This window comes from Scylla paramamosain, chromosome 8, assembly GCF_035594125.1.
Source record: "Scylla paramamosain isolate STU-SP2022 chromosome 8, ASM3559412v1, whole genome shotgun sequence".
Lineage (NCBI taxonomy): Eukaryota > Metazoa > Arthropoda > Malacostraca > Decapoda > Portunidae > Scylla > Scylla paramamosain.
The window spans coordinates 3,487,686-3,505,070 of record NC_087158.1 but is presented as its reverse complement, the minus strand read 5'-3'; the positions used below and the strand labels follow the sequence as shown (position 1 = coordinate 3,505,070).

The following is a 17,385-nucleotide window of genomic DNA, read 5'->3' as shown; positions in this document are numbered from 1 at the left end:
TAAGGTGATCATAACACTTAAACATCTTGCTGCTGGAAAAGTTACAGGGAAAATGCAGTTGTGCAGTAGTGATGGTGTTGTGGGTCATAGAGAGGGCCACAGGAGGCTTGGGATTACTCCTGAGCGCTGAAACTTGTTTGTTTACATTGAGGTTCTTGAACTTCTTACATGGGATCACATTTAATTCATTTGAAAGATTGAGTTATTGTCTTACCCTCTGTATCTCTCCTCCAAATATATAAAAAGGAAGCAAATTTTTATAAAAACTAAATTAGTAATAAATGGCAGATTTTGCTATGTCTTGTAGTATTTGAAATCAAGTAACTTTTTTTGAAAGCCAAATTATTGTACAGCAACTGAAGCAATCATGAGTAAAATTTTCTTCGAAAACTGAGTTGTTCGAAAAGGGAGAGGTTCGGTAACCAAGGTTCCAATGCATATATATATATATATATATATATATATATATATATATATATATATATATATATATATATATATATATGGTAGGGCAGAGCAACTTGCTTATTTGAATTTGGCTCCCTGAAGGATAGTTGCTCCGTGGAGGGTGGGGGTAGGCACATTCGAGAGGGTGGGGCGTAAAGTTGTACTGTAGCTTTGCATCGCTTTGTTCAATTGGCATCATGGAGTGAATGAAGGTGGAGCGCACGTTCGCTGTCGAGGCATACTTTTCTACCGGTCGCTCAATCATTGCCACACAACGTGTATTCTGTACACATTTCAATATTGCGCTCTGTAATCATGTTCCTGGCCGGCAGTCAATTGTTTCATGGGTAAACAACTTCAAGGAAACTGGTGATGTGGAGAGAGAGAGAGAGAGAGAGAGAGAGAGAGAGAGAGAGAGAGAGAGAGAGAGAGAGAGAGAGAGAGAGAGAGAGAGAGAGAGAGAGAGAGAGAGAGAGAGAGAGAGAGAAAAAAAAAAAAAAAAAAAAAAAAAAAAAAAAAAAAAAAAAAAAGGGCTTCCATGAACAGCAAGGTCACCCCAAACCTTGATGCAGTAAGGCAATCTGTTTTGCAATCCCCTCAGCACTCTGCCCGCAAACATGCAGCTGCTATTGGGTTGTCTGCTCATTCTGTGAGGTAAATCCTTCATGAAGAACTAAAACTTCATCCCTACAAGTTGGCTGTGGCGCAGGAACTTAATCCACATGATTTTGTTGCTCGAGAAATTGCATGTGAGGTGCTTCTTGGCATGCCTCACAACACACTTGTTTTCTTCAGTGATGAGGCTCACTTAAATCTTTCGGGATCTGCAAATAAGCAGAACATGCACTACTGGAGCCCTGATAACCCCAGACAACTTCATCAGTGTCCCCTACATTCATAATGTGTAACTGTTTGGTGTGCACTATCGTGAGTTGGAATAATTGGTCCGTGTTTTTTTTTAAGAAGATGAACGAGCAGTTTTGGTGACTTCTGACCGTTATGTCCACATGATTCAGGAGTTTTTCCTGCCAACACTCAACCAGATGGATGTGGGAGATATATGGTTCCAGTAGGACGGTGCCACGGCACACACACCGTGTGTGTCAATGACTGTTTTGCGGCAACACTTCCCAGGACACCTCATCTCCTTGAGGGGCGATCTGCAGTGGCCAGCACGGTTGCCTGATTTAGCATCCTGTGACTATTTTTTCTGGGGCTATCTAAAATCAACTGTTTACAACAATCATCTTAGGACCCTGGCTCACCTGAAGAACAACACTCATCAAGCTGTTGCCAACATACCTGTCGATATGCTGGAAAGAGTTGTACGAAACTTCCGAGTTTGATTAACGCATTGTATTGAGAATAATGGATGCCATCTGCCTGACATCATTTTTAAAACTCAGAAAACATAAAATTTAGATGTTGTACCTGATGCTGTTCAAAGAATTAAATATATATCTGCATTACTTTTATTTTAATTAAATTTCTAAATAAGGAAGTTGCTCTGCCCCACCCTGTATATATATATATATATATATATATATATATATATATATATATATATATATATATATATATATATATATATATATATATATATTAAATATGGGCACTCTGAAATATACACATTCAATATATACATACATACAGGTACACCTATAATCACAAGCTTACATTTCACATGTTAGACATGGTATTGTAAACAGCTGCATGTTGCAATTTGAGAGATCTATTTTTTGTCAATTTCTTTCATTACAGAGACTCTCATCTACAATGGAGTTGCAAGAATTAGACATACTGATAAAACTAAAATTTCTCTGTTGGAATATTTGTTATTTGTGGTAATAATTATAAAGGTTTTGGTATAAATTTATACTCAATTCAAGAACTTTATGTAATTATACCCACAATATTGGACATTTTATTTGAACCTGATTTATGGTAATGTCCTCAAGGCTATTCTTTCTCAAGCCCAATTAAACTAATTTGTCAGCAATTTATTTCTCCATTATGAAGTGTCCTTTTTAAGAAAACTCACTGTAAACTGTATGAAAACTCTTAACAAATAAAAGGGAATTTGGGTAGTTAAGGTTTAGTACTTTTATAAATTGCTTCGAAGATGAACAGTGGAGTTTTTTCCACCATCTTCAAGGTTGCCTGTTTGCACAATATGGTGTTTGAAAAATTCTATAGTCTTGTTCCAGGCATTAATTTGTCCACCTGTATGGTGCTTGACTGTGCCTCCCCAGACCATGGCTATCATGGAACTGTGCTGAAAGGAAGCATAGCAGTGTGGGGAATATGGAGGCTCCAACAGATGGCCACTGCCAGGGTGAGATGAAACTTCGTAAGATTTTGGGTATGAATGTTTAGATAATCTCTGACAGAACTTCTGTACAAAATATTCTGAATTTATGTTTCGATCATCATTACTAGCTATAAAAAGAAAAGCTGCATTACTTCTTTCTACTGGAATGAGAAATTTTTCAAGTTCCTTGTCTTTAATACGACCAATACCTCGCAACTGCACACTACCATCATCCTTAATGTGAACATTATGTATGTTGTTGAGAGGCATTCCAGGGTACAGGTGCTCTCCCACTCGCATCCCAACCAGGAAGTGAACATGAGAAGCATTGATAGCAACACATGCAATAACTGATGGAATAAATGCTGCCATTTCCAGAGCTATCTCCCCGCCCTTGCTTGTTCCAATTACTCCTACACCTTGGCTTATCACCTGCAAGAGAAAGTCAATAAATATAATACTCATCACTTATTGCTTGCTTTTGCTTTCTCCACTTCATTAAGTGATCACTTAAAGCACTGGAAATACACAGTTCAGTACAAGTGGTACAATGGTTGAAAGAGATCACAAGATACCTTGTATTTTACCATGTTGTACAGCCAGCTACACAAAGTGTTGTCACTGTCCTGTAAGCTTCATTCATTTTCCTACATGAAGGCAACAGCTTCACCATCACTGAAGGTCATTAAACATCTATCACTTCACAACCTTCTATCTGATCACCAGTATGGGTTCCATCAAGGCCACTCTACTTCCTACTATTCATAAATGACCTTCAAAACCAAACTTTTTGTCCTATCCACTCCTATACTGATGATACCACCCTGCACTTTTCCATGTCTTTTCATAGACATCCAACCCTTCAGGAAGTAAAGAGTTCATGCAAGGAAGCCACAGAATGTCCGACTTCTGATCTCTCTAAAATTTCTGATTGGGGCAGAGCAAACTTGGTCTTGTTCAATACCTCAAAAACTCAATTCCTCCATCTATCAACTTGACACAACCTTCCTGACATCTATCCCCTCTTCTTCAGTAACACTCAACTGTCCCCCTCTTCTACACTGAACATCCTCGGTTTGTCCTTTTCTTGTAATCTAAACTGGAAACTTCACATCTCATCTCTAGCTTAAAACAGTTTCTATGAAGTTAAGCATTCTGAAATGTCCCCCCCCCCCACAAGCTGCTAACTTTATGAGGGCCTTATCTGTCCATGTACAGAGTATGCTTCATATGTCTGGGGTAGTTCCACTCATACTACTCTTCTAGACAGGGTGAAATCAAAAGCTTTTTTGTCTCATTAACTCCTCTCCTCTGACCGTCTTCAGCCTCTCTCTTATTGCTGCAATGTTGCATCTCTAGCTATCTTCTACTGCTATTTTCATACTAACTGCTCTTCAGATCTTGCTAACTGCATGCATCCCCTCCTCCTTGCTTGCCTTGCTGCACAAGACTTTCTACTTTCTCTCACCCCTATTCTGTCCCCCTCTCTAATGCAAGAGTTAACCAGTATTCTCAATCATTCATCCCTTTCTTTGGTAAACTCTGGAACTCCCTGCCTGCTTCTGTATTTCCACCTTCCTATGAATTGAATTCCTTCAAGCAGGAGGTTTCAAGACAATTATCCTTCAATTTTTGACTACTGCTTTGTACCCTGTTCAGGGACCATCTCAGTGGGCTTTTTTTTTATTGGATTTTTGTTGCCCTTGGCTGGTGTCACTCCTACATTAAAAAAGAAAAAAAAAAAATAAATAATAATAATAATTAAATAAATAAAATAATAAAAATAAATAAATAAATAAAATAATTTAGAAGTTTTTGAAGGCAGCTGTACAATATCATATTTTTCAAAATACAAAAGGTGCTTTTTCCTGGACAAATATCTGAAAACCTCCCTAGACATATCATGCACTGTGCAGCACAAACTAGAAACCTGCACAATACATGTTGAGGTTCAAGTGCTCAGTGTAGTGTGCTGGTGAACAGCAAGGTAGCACTGAATTCTGCAGTGGTTTCTTTTATTTATCTGCAGGGAAGTCCCAATGATATGAGCAGTTAGGTTCCATCTGAATTGCTCTTATAGTGAATTTTTGTATAATGAAACACATAACTAATGGCAAAAAGGGGTTAGGTTCTGTAACCCTTGTCAAAGGTGAATTTTCAAGTTAAAATGTACAATACCAAAACACCAACTATGTTTATATTACAAAACTGCTGATAATGTAACCTGAAAGAAAAAACAATATACAAAAGAATATTTCATATTGATTAAACACATAAAATGTGCGTAACACTCAACAATGTGAAGTTCATACGCCAGGCAGGGTAACTTGCTCAAGCCTTGTGCCTCTTAATAATTTCTACCTTCTTTGTGAGTGTTACTGGTACTCTAGCTTGTTTAACCTTACTGCCAGGACTCACACTGGAACTCAATGGCTGCTTGGGAGGCACAGTTAGCATGAGTGACAAAATAAGACACAATCTCTACCCCACATGGTCAGTCACACACACACCACACCAAAAACAGTGAATGAAAAACACCAATAGTAACAATGGAACACATTCAAACACCGATCAGTCACATAAAGTACTGTACTTGTACTATATTGTTGATATGTTTGCAAGCAAAATGATGACAGAGTACCAGTATCATAATGAGCAGTTAGGCAGTAAGAGTGGGGGTGTCTGAGAGACACTGAATTCAGTTTAAAAGGACCAGCAGGAGAATGCATGGTAGATAGGGGAGAGGGGAGGGATGTGCAGTTCTCTTCCAGTGCTCAAAAACTCATCTCTGCACATCTGAATCACTGTACATCACCATACAGCCTAGATGTGCTAGTGGGAGGGTGCAGTAAGGTGCACATTTTAAACTTTGTAATTTTATTTGCCTTGGACAGAAGCTCGTACCATCAGATTTTTGCATTCATATAAGGAAAATAGTCCCTAATTTACACATCTTGTATCATTGGGTTCTCATATAATGGATGCTTGTATAATGGGACCTCCCTGTATTTATCTATTCATTCTATTTATTTTTTATATGTCAAGGAAAATGGCCAAGGAAAAAGAAAAGTTCACTCAACCTGCTGATCCCAAAAATCAAAGTATATAAAAAAGTTGCTCAATTTAGTTCCTGAGGTAAGTTAGTACTCCTTTTCTGACACACTTCCAGTCTCAGGAGAAAGAAGAACTGAAACAGAAAGAGAATTCCAGAGTGCACCAGTAAAATGGATGAAAGAGTGAAGATGCTGGTTAACTCTCACATTAGTAAGGTGGAAGGAATAGGGATGAGAATAAGTATAAAGCATAAAACAGCAAGGCCACAGGATGAGGGTAGGTATGGAGTTAGTAAGGCTTTTCAGACCAAAATAAAATGGTCTTTATCAATAATCCTCTGAAATTTGTGGATACATGAACTTGATCCCAAATTTGATGAACAGGGTGGTTGTACAAATTTCAGTTGCTGAACCTGTGGTTGAGAAGAAAATAATAGACAGTATTCTAAGGTAATTACCTTTTCATGTTTTAGAAGAAACTCCACTGCTTCTTCAAAGTATGCCATATTAAACTCTTCAAGAGATTTAGGCAAGTCATCATAGGCAAAGAAGGCCAAAGCAAGGGAAGCAATGCCACGTGAAGCCAACTGAGCTGATCGGTACTCCAGCAAGCCCCCAGCACTGCCAAACATATCCACCACGCCAGGGAATGGCCCATCACCTAGAAGATAGCAATTCATCATAGGATTACAGCTGATAACAGCTCAGAACAGCCTGGTCAACACATGCATTCATATAACAATACAAGGAGGAGGCAGTAGGCATGTGTCAAAACAACTCCCATTGAGGTCTAAAGCATTGGATCAGGGGCTGCTGTTAACTTATTAAACCCAGCTTATTAAACTTATTAAACCTTGGTGAACATTTCCCTTTTTGTCTCACAACACAAGGGGGCAGTCACAGCCTGCCCTCTAAAGACAACTCTCTTCCTTCACACAAAACTACAAGCACCTAATTACATACACACTCTTCACTCGAAATTCAAAGTTATCGTGGCGACTCCTACACCAGTCTCGGAGTCCCCATCTGGGGAGGGGACCACAGATATCCCCAGGCTGGACTGCTCTTCTGGTATTAACCCTAAGTGTCTTGACACCCCCCTCAATTTTTCTTCATTAACTTCTGAAACATTCACGGTCTTGGATCTAATTTTCAGTCTGTAGAACACCATCTCTCCTCTAATAAACCTCATCTTCTTTTCTTCACTGAAACACAGGTGTATGAGGCAACTGACGGTAGTCCCTTTTCTGTTCTCCTACTTTCTCTATCCTCATTTTCAATCCAAAGCTGGATGTTGCGTTTATGTGCGCAACGACTTAACCTGCTCTCATGCCCATGCTCTTGAATCTTCCAAGTTTTCCACCATCTGGCTATGACTACAGAGTCACTTTCATACTAAATTTATCTGTGCTGTATACCTCTCTCCTAACTCCTCTGACTATAAGAAATTCTTTGACTACTTACTTCCAAAGTGGAGCAAATTCTGACTCTTCCCTTTTGCAGAGATCTCCATTCTTGGAGACTTCAATGTTCACCACCACCTTTAGCTTTTCTCTCCCTTTACTGATCATCCTGGTGAACTAGCCTTCAACTTTGCTATCCTCCATGACCTAGAGCAATTGGTGCAACAACCTACTCGTATTCCTAACCATCTTGGAGATACACTCAACATTCTTGATCTTTTCCTAACCTCTAATCCTTCTGCTTATCTTGTTACTGTCTCTTCTCCATTGGGCTCCTCTGATCACAATCTCATATCTGTATCTTGTCCTATTGCTCCAATCTCTCCTCAGGATCCCCCTAAGCAGAGGTGCCTCTGGCTTTTTGCCTCTGGTAATTGGGGGGACTGAGGAGGTATTTTACTGATTTAACTTGTAATGACAACTGCTTCCGTGACAGAGACCTGTCTCTGTGTGCTGAGCGCATAACAGAGGTGATAGGGTCTGGTATGGAGGCGTACATTCCTCACTCTTTTTCTCGACCTAAACCTTCTAAACCTTGGTTTAACACAGCTTGTTCTAGTGCTATACGTGATAGAGAGGTGGCCCACAAAAGGTACTTAAACCTCCCATTACCAGAATCTCATGCACTTTATATTTCTGCCTGGAACCATGGCAAGTCTGTTCTCCAACAAGCCAAAAACTCCTTCATTAATAGAAAGTGTCAAAATCTTTCAAGATCTAACTCCCCTTGTGACTTCTGGCATGTATCCAAAAACATCTCCAATAACTTTGCTTCTTCTTTCCCTCCTTTATTTCAGCCAGATGGCACCACTGCTATCACATCTATCTCTAAAGCTGAAATCTTCGCTCAAACCTTTGTTAAAAATTCTACCTTGGACGATTCAGGGCTTGTTCCTGCCTCTCCTCCACCCTCTGACTAATTCATGCTATTAAAAATTCTTCGCAATGATGTTTTCCATGCCCTCACTGGCTTAAACCCTCAGAACAGTTATAGACCTGACGGGGTCCCTCCTATTGTTCTCCAAAACTGTGCCTCTGTGCTTGCAACTTGCCTAGTCAAACTCTTTCAATTCTATCTGTCAACATCTACCTTTCCTTCTTGCTGGAAGTTTGTCTACATTCAGCCTCTTCTTAAAAGGGTGACTGTTGTAATCCCTCAAACTACCGTCCTATTGCTTTAATTTCCTGCCTATCTAAAGTTTTTTAATCTATCCTCAACAGGAAGATTCTTAAACATATATGACTTCACAAACTTCTATCTGATTGCCAGTATGGGTTCCGTCAAGGCCACTCTACTGGTGATCTGGCTTTCCTTTCCTTTTAGAGTTTTTGGTGAAACTTTTGCTGTTGCCTTAGACATATCAAAAGCTTTTGATAGAGTCTGGCCCAAAGCTTTGATTTCCAAACTACCCTCCTACAGCTTCTATCCTTCTCTCTGTAACTTCATCTCAAGTTTCCATTCTGACCATTCTATTGCTGCTGTGGTAGATGGTCATAGTTCTCCTAAATCTATTAACAGTGGTGTTCCTCAGGGTTCTGTCCTGTCACACACTCCCTTGCTATTATTCATCAATAATCTTCTAAACCAAACTTGTCCTATCCACTCCTACAATGATGATACCACCCTGCACTTTTCCAAGTCTTTTTGCAGATGTCCAATCCTTCATGAAGTAAACAGTTCATGCAGGGAAGCCACAGAATGCCTGACTTCTGATCTCTCTAAAATTTCTGATTATGGCAGAGCAAATTTAGTCTTGTTCAATGCCTCAAAAACTCAATTCCTCCATCTATCAACTCAACACAACCTTCCAGACATCTATCCCCAAATGTCCCCCTCTTCTACACTGAACATTCTTGGTCTGTCCTTTTCTTGTAATCTAAACTGGAAACTTCACATCTTATCTCTAGCTAAAACAGCTTCTATGAAGTTAGGTGTTCTGAGATGTCTCTGCCAGTTTTTCTCACACCCCCCAGCTGCTAATTCTGTACAAGGGCCTTATCTGTCCATGTATGGAGTATGCTTCACATGCCTGGGGGTATTCCACTCATACTGATCTTCTAGACAGGGTGGAATCAAAAATTTTGCCACATCAACTCCTCTCCTCTAGCTGTCTTCAGCCTCTTTCTCATTGCCGCAATGTTGCATCTCTAGCTATCTTCTACCGCTATTTTCATGCTAACTGCTCTTCTGATCTTGGTAACTGTATGTCTCCCCTACTGTTGCCTCACTGCACAAGACTTTCTTCTTTCTCTCACCTCTCTAATGCAAGAGTTAACCAATATTCCCAATCATTCATCCCTCTCTCTGGTAAACTCTGGAACTCCCTGCCTGCTTTTGTATTTTCACCTTCCTATGACTTGAACTCCTTCTAGAGGGAGGTTTCAAGACACTTATCCTTAACTTTTGACTACCACTTTGGACCATATTCTGGGACTGGCATCTCAGTGGGCTTTTTTTTTTTTTTTTTTATCAGATATTTGTTGCCCTTGGCTGGTGTCCCTTCTATAAAAAAAAAAAAAAAGGCCAAAGCACAGAAAGTGAAGGATAAACTCTGTTTAAGATATACTATATTTCTGTGAGAGTAATCAGTTTTCTTTCATAAAGAAATCACTCAAAGGGCTCCATAATAAATCTAATAAAACAAAGAATTGCTGTTACACACTGCTCCATTTAAATATTAAGAGGGAAAGGATTAAGATTCTCATTTAAACATAATTTAATTCACAAAGCATACTGGATTTCTTGAAAGGTTTAGTTATAAGAACTTAGAAAACAGAAGGCAGTAAAGATGCAGGAGTGGTGGCACTGATCCACTCTTTCATTGAGAAGATAGTATAGAAATGTAATTTTGCTGAACAACTTCTATCTACATCAGGAGTCTCAAGTGTCTACTACTTACTCCCCAAGAATCAATGGGCTATCTAAGTGACTGGTAAATGGATGAAAGGTCAAGCTAAGGTTGATAAATATCTGATAGGTTAAAGGGAGTCAATAAGGCATGGAAGGTTGATCAAGATTAACTAATGTTTGGTGTCCCTGCAGAGCTTCCCACCAGCCTCTAGCTATCCTGAGGTGAGGTTGAGTGGTGGCATGTGTTATTGAAGGTTCAACTGTGAGCTGCCAGTGAGAGCAGTCACAAGAAGTCTCCCATCAGCTATAGACATTACTTCTATGATTCCAATGCAGGACAAATGCTCCTCCCCCACAAATCTTTCCACCTTTCTGAAATGCCACATAAATGAATGGCATTACAATAACCTGGTCCTACATATATAATTTTTCCTATCATCTGCTCTGTTTCCCAATGAAAAGTACTAGAATGTACTATGTATTTCTGAGCAAGACACCTCTATATCTCTCCCATTCCCATGTGTCAGCCCTGTGTTAAAAAGAAGGTAAGGGAAGAAAATGATTGTGGTAACTCAGAAGGGAAGGAACTTGATTAAGGAAATACAGATGGACAAACCAAAACTATGTGAGCTAGATGAGAAAGAGTGAGAGGGACTGTAGAATGGTTGATGGAGATGGAGAGTACAAGAGGGGGATTGGTAAAGACAAAAGAGGAAAGTGGTTATGCAAAGGTGCTTTTCTCATTTACATAGAGATGGTGGCCTTTTATAAGCTTGATTTTTCAAATAAGTAAGTCCCACTTTTCCCCAATAATTTAATCTTGGTGAGGGTTCACTAATCATAGAACATAAAGGATGAATGAGAGATCTGAAGCGTGCAAGAATGAAGTGAATGGATTGGCATAAGAGAAGACTTCTGGTATCATCCCCACAAGGAATCTCTTGGAGAGACATCAGAATAGAAAGGCAAATGATCTTGACAAACAAGTCATTACCTGGTGGCAGAAAGAGACATCCACGCACTTTTCCATAGCGAACAGGGATTCTTTGAACTCCTGGAGCCATGTAGTGTCTGAGGTGGGTGGCTGTGGACAGTGGTTCACTTCTGTCCTCAGCCACTAATTCCTCATTGCTTAAATGGCCCTGGAACACTGACACTGTCACCTGGAGAGAGAGAGAGAGAGAGAGAGAGAGAGAGAGAGAGAGAGAGAGAGAGAGAGAGAGAGAGAGAGAGAGAGAGAGAGAGAGAGAGAGAGAGAGAGAGAGAGAGAGAGAGAGAGAGAGAGAGAGAGAGAGAGAGATTCTTTTAGTTTGAAATTATATCATGCTGTAAAAATCATGAGTACTCTGGCATGGATCCAATAGTGTATAAGTCATTAAGCAAGTGTACCTTTAAAGGAATCTATTTTTTATAATGACATTTTATTTATGTATACAGGATAAACTACTGAATCCTACTGTAAGAGGATGAAGTAGCATCATGCTTGTTACAAAGGATTTGAATGTAAGCATGTAGTTTTCATTGTACTTATTACACAGCAAGATGTGAACCATAACAAGATGCAAGATTCTTAGATTTAAGGTTTAAGCTTCTCCATTGAAGCCAAAAAGGTATTTAGCATGTTTTATACTTCTATACTGTGTCTAGAATATGCATATATAAACAGTGAAGTGAATTATAGTGTGTATAGACAAGAAACATTACCTAAAGATGTGTGTATGTAATTTCTTAGTACCTAGGCAGTAAGATAATGAGGTATTATATTAATACCTTCAAAGATTAGTGAACCACATATATGTAAACAGTAATTGTGTGGTTAAGTATTAATTTTAATGTATAACTTGTAGCTTTCACGCTCATGTAAGAGGCAAACATGGCAGAGAGGACTTAATAAAGACCCTTATGATACAGGATAGTGCCAGTTGATTGACCCAACACCAATAATTTGACACAAATGTGATCCTGCAGTAAGGACTACCACAGTGAAAGCTTTTTCACTTCAAATGGGAAAAGTCTCAAGTGGGAGAAGTGAAAATTCAAGTTGGACCACAACACCGTGTCTACCTGTGGTGATCAAGTCAACTATCTACACTACTCTTCACCTGATCCTGCATTCAAGTGTGTGGTCTCAAGCAAGAAGACAAACAAGGAGAAGGTTAAAGTTAAGGAGAGTGTTATTAGGTACTGTATTTTTTGTGTGTATAAAGTTCAGTATAATACCAACACCAAGGCAGACAGTGGAAGTGATAAAAAAGACAGTGTCATCAACCCAGGTAGAAGTGAGAGGAAGCAAGACTAACAGAATTTAAGGAGGAAATAGAGAAATATTTTCCAACTAAGAGTACTGAATTCCAGCATGGAAATGTGCATGCTGATGATAATGTTTCACAATACAGTCATGCTTCAAATAGATCAAAAGTTAGTTCCCTTTCAGTACATCAAAGGGCAGAACACATACATCTGGAGGAACAGCAGAAGAGAGCAGAACTTTTTGCCCATAGTGCAGCACACTCAGCCCTACATGAATTAGAAATTGAAGCTAAGATGCTAAGCACCCAAGCAGAAATAGATAAATTAAGAATGGAAAAGAGAAAGAAAGAACTAGCCTTAAAAAAACAGAAGTGGAAGTTAGCGTAGCAAAGCTTGAAGCAGTAGAGACTATTCTAGAACCAAAGGGGGAAGATCAGACTGTACCCAGAAACATGGCACCACCTTCTGAACTTCAAGTTACAGGCCTTGCATGGGTGAGACAAAGTGACTTCAGAGCTGCATCAACACCATACATGCAATATGGTGCAGCCAACAACCCAATACAGTCAGTACTAAATCCTGCAGCAGCAACCAATGTACCAACACCCATGATTGTGCCTCCTCCTCCTCCTCCTCCTCTTCCTCAACAACAACTACCATCTATGCAACCCAGCACTGGAACCAATGATCTAACATCTGTTATATCTTCATTGGCTGACATTTTGGCAAACAGAAAAGACAAATTACCTTTGAAGGAATGAGACATATTTAAAGGGAATATGTTTGAGTACCCAGAGAGGATCAGCTCCATAGTAACTCAAGTTGAGTGCAAGTACCCCAAGGCTACTGACAGATTATATTATCTTGGGAAGTACACATCTGGGGAAGCCAAATGTGTATAAAGAGTTTGTTATCACTGAACACTGTAGAAGCTTACGTTAAGGCAAAGAAACAAACTCACACGTGCTAATTCATACCGTGAAAGAATTGAAAAATGGCCAACTGTGAAAACTGGTGATGACAAGGCATTACATGACTTTTCTGATTTTTTATTACAATGTGAGACAGCAATATCAACACTTAGTAAGTTGAAAGTGTTGGATGATGCCGATAAACATCAGAAAATAATAAACAAACTGCCAAAACACATTCAAGAAAAAGGGATAACATATACTGATAAATGGCTTTAAAATGAGGATAACAAACAGATCAGGGATGAGTCTCCTCCCTTCTCAAAACTATTTCAGTTCATAAGTAAACAAGCTCATATTGCTAGCAATCCTCTCAGTGCATGACTTGGTGACTCATATTGCTTGCAATCCTCTCAGTGCACAACTTGGTGACTCAAAGATAAAAGATATGAAACCAGTACGAAATAAAGCTCGCAGTTTTGCCTCACAAGTCAGCAAGGTAGCCACAGAACCAGTCAATTTTAGATCACAAAACAGCAAGGCAGTTCCAGAACCAGTCAGTTGTGCCTCACAAGTTAACTCAGTAGACACTACACAAGCTGAGAACTGTGACACCAAGAAGAAACCTCATGAAAGTTCTAAGTGTCCTCTCTGTGAAAGACAACACAGACTGGAAGTTTGCAATGCATTTAAAGCAATGTCACTTTCAGACAGATGAGAGTTTGTAATAAAAAAGTGGATATTGTTGGGCATGCCTCAAATGGGGACACAGAAGTTGTAACTGTAGATACAGAATGATATGTGCAACATGTGAATGTACACACCCAATGTTACTTCATGATGACTTGAAACTGACAAAGGACACGAAGAACACTGGACAGGAATCAAAGGTCACACATCCCACTCAAGTCTACAATACAAGTACACAAGACAATGGATGTTCTCATTCATTGATTATAATGGTGCTACTACACCATGAAGATAATCTAACCGAGAACTTCAATGTATATGCACTTCTTGATGACCAGTCATATGTTTGCTTCATATCTGACTATGTGCTGGGCAAGTTAGACTCCCAAGGAGAGGAAGTGCAAGTACACTTATTGTAAGAGAATAATTGGGTTAGTGATAAAAGGAATTGCAGCACCCAGCATAGACATAAAGTTGCCAAAAACCTACACCAGAGATACTATTCCAGCAAAACACAGTCAAATTCCCAAAAAGGACTTGGTTCAGAAGTGGAACCACCTATAAGAAGTTGCAAATTTATTACCACCTTATTTCCCGGATGTAGTTGGACTGTGGATTGGACTCAACTGTGCTCTGGCCATTAAACCCTTAGAATGTGTACCAGGAAAGGGAAATGACCCTTATGCAATACACACTACCCTGGGATGGGATGTAGTGGGAATCATGAGTCCAGGTTACGAAGACACTAACAAGACCTGTCAGTCACTATTCACAGAAGAAAGAAAATGCCACTTCATACTAAAGACTCATGTAAAGGAAGTAAGTCCCATTGAGGTAAACAAATTGTCTGAATTAGAATTCTGTGAACAACCCACTGAAGAAAAATGTCACAAGAATACAGAAGGTTGCTGAAAATTATGAACAATAACATACACCAAAAAGATGATGGTCACTCTGAGGTGCCACTTCCCTTCAAAACAGATGCAGTGAAACTTCCAAATAACAGGCAATCAACTAGGAGAAGACTCCAAAGACTAAGGACAAGGTTGATGAAGGACCCTAAGTACAAGGATGATTATACAGCTTTTATGCAAAACATGATCACCAAGAATTATGTAGAAAGGGTTCTAGATAATGAAATGTCTCTCTGTGATGGGTCAGTATGGTATATTCCACACCATGATGTGTACCACTCTAAGAAGCCTGGGAAGATAGGGATTGTGTTTGACTGCAGTGCTGAATATGAAGAAGTCTTGGATTGACACTTACTTCAAGGCCCTGACCTAACAAACAATCTCATTGCTGTGCTGTGTCACTTTAGGAAGGAAAGGGTGGCCTTCACATGTGATATAGAAGGTAAGTTTCACCAAGTTGGTGTTAATGAAGAAGATAGAAATTTTCTAAGATTCCTCTGGTGGGAAAATGGTCAATTAGATAACACTCCTGTGGAATACTGCATGAAAGTACATCTCTTCGGAGCTACTTCATCACCAGTGTGTGCCAACTTTGCATTAAAACACACTGGTGACAGTTACAAGAACAGCTATGGTGAAGAAGCAGCAAAGTTTATAAAGAGAAACTTTTATGTAGATGATGGTATTACCTCATCTGCCTCAAAGGAAGATGCACAAAACTTATTGAAAATGGCAAGTTGTGTGAAAAAGGAGGTTCCCATCTTCACAAGTTTGTAGCAAACAACAAGGAAGTTCTAAATGTTCTACCAACCAGTGAACAAGTACAAGATTTTGATAAAATAAATATTCTGCAACAAGACCAACTAATAGAAAGAACTCTTGGAGTACAATGGTGCACTGAAAGTGACACCCTACAGTTTAAGATAGACCTACAAGACAAGCCCCTTACTTGACGTGGTATACTGTCTACAGTCAGTTCCATTTTTGACCCCCTCAGACTTGTATTACCTACGCTCCTTAAAGGGAAACTCATCTTGCAAGAATTATGTCGTGATGGACATGGTTGATCCTTGATGCTACATGAGCTGATTGAGAGAAGTGGAGGAGTGATATTTTGAGTCTTGTTAAACTCAAAATACAACAATGTTACAAGCCACAAGAATTTGGTCCTGTCAAGAGAGTTGAGAGTTGAGCTACACCACTTTTCTGATGCTTGTCTCTCTGGGTATGGACAGTGTAGTTATTTAAGACTGATAGATGATCAAGGTAATGTTAACACCACTCTGGTGATGGGAAAGTCACATGTTACACCTTCCAAGCCAGTTACAGTGCCACATTTGGAATTGACAGCAGCCACAATGTCAGTGAAAGTGAGCAATTTCCTGTGTAATGAGTTAGAGTATAAAGACATCACACACTACCTTTACACTGACAGCAAGGTGGTTCTGGGATACACTACAAATGAAAGCAAGAGGTTCCACATATTTATTGCCAATTGTGTGCAGACTGCACTGTTCCCATAGACTGGAGGTATATAGAAACTGATTGCAATCCAGCTGATTATACCTCCAGAGGATTGACTGCTCAAGAGTTGAAGGAATGTAGATTGTGGTGGAAGGGTCCAGAGTTTCTCTCAATCAATGGAGCAATGTTGCCATCCACTGAACACAATGAGTTGTCTCCACATGACCCAGAGGTGAAAAAAGTCTCAGTCTACAGTACAGATACCAAGATCTTGCAACAAGAGAAAGTCCTGGACAGATTGGAATATTTTCAAGTTGGTTCAAAGCAAAAAGAGCAATTGCAGTCATTCTTAGATAAAAGAGGATTCCAAAGAAAAACATAACACAAAAGTCAGAAAGCAAGACATGCCTGAAACCTAAGCATATGAAGAAGCACTACACTCCTGTTAACATTCAAGAAATACAGGAAGCATGTAATCACATTCTGTGGATAGTGCAAGATCAAAACTTCCATAAGGAGATGCATGTGCTAAAGAGAAAGGGGCCTGATGGCAAGAAATCTGTGGTAAGCAAGAAAAAGTCCTTCGTGGTCTGTAGATCCCTTTGTTGATGACAACAATTTGCTGAGAGTTGGTGGTCGTATCAGAAGAGCCACACTCCATGAGGACATCAAGCACCCACTCATACTGCCCAGACACAGTCATGTAACCAACCTTGTGATTAACTACTTCCATGAAGAAAGTGAGCATTCTGGACATGGCATGACCTTAAATACCATCAGACAAACTGGCCTTTGGATTATAAGAGCTCGGGCAGCTGTGACAAAGTTAGTGATGAAGTGCATAACCTGTCACAAACTCAGAGGTTCAACATGTGAGCAGAAAATGGTAGATTTACCAGAAGATAGACTTGAACCTGCACCACCCTTTACATATAGTGCTGCAGATCATTTTGGTCCATTCTATATCAAAGATAGAAAATCAGAATTAAAACACTGGGGTGTCCTGTTCACTTGCCTAGGCCTCAAGGGTT

General features: G+C 39.5%; 1 protein-coding gene across 4 annotated transcripts in view; it reads right to left on the bottom strand.

Moving 5' to 3' along the window:
• LOC135102706 (acyl-coenzyme A thioesterase 1-like) overlaps positions 1-17,385 on the bottom strand; it is a 42,359-nt gene that overhangs the window by 8,713 nt on the left and 16,261 nt on the right. For 2 of the 4 annotated variants that reach the window (XM_064008161.1, XM_064008159.1), the window contains exons 5-7: positions 11,120-11,288; positions 6,270-6,472; positions 2,164-3,190 (exon numbers count right to left, since the gene is read on the bottom strand). In XM_064008161.1, the coding sequence (XP_063864231.1) occupies positions 2,552-3,190; positions 6,270-6,472; positions 11,120-11,288 (1,011 nt within the window). In that variant the 3' untranslated portion in view covers positions 2,164-2,551. Of the gene's footprint in view, positions 1-2,163; positions 3,191-6,269; positions 6,473-11,119; positions 11,289-17,385 lie in introns of those variants that run through there. The other 2 variants (XM_064008162.1, XM_064008160.1) reach the window with 1 other exon arrangement.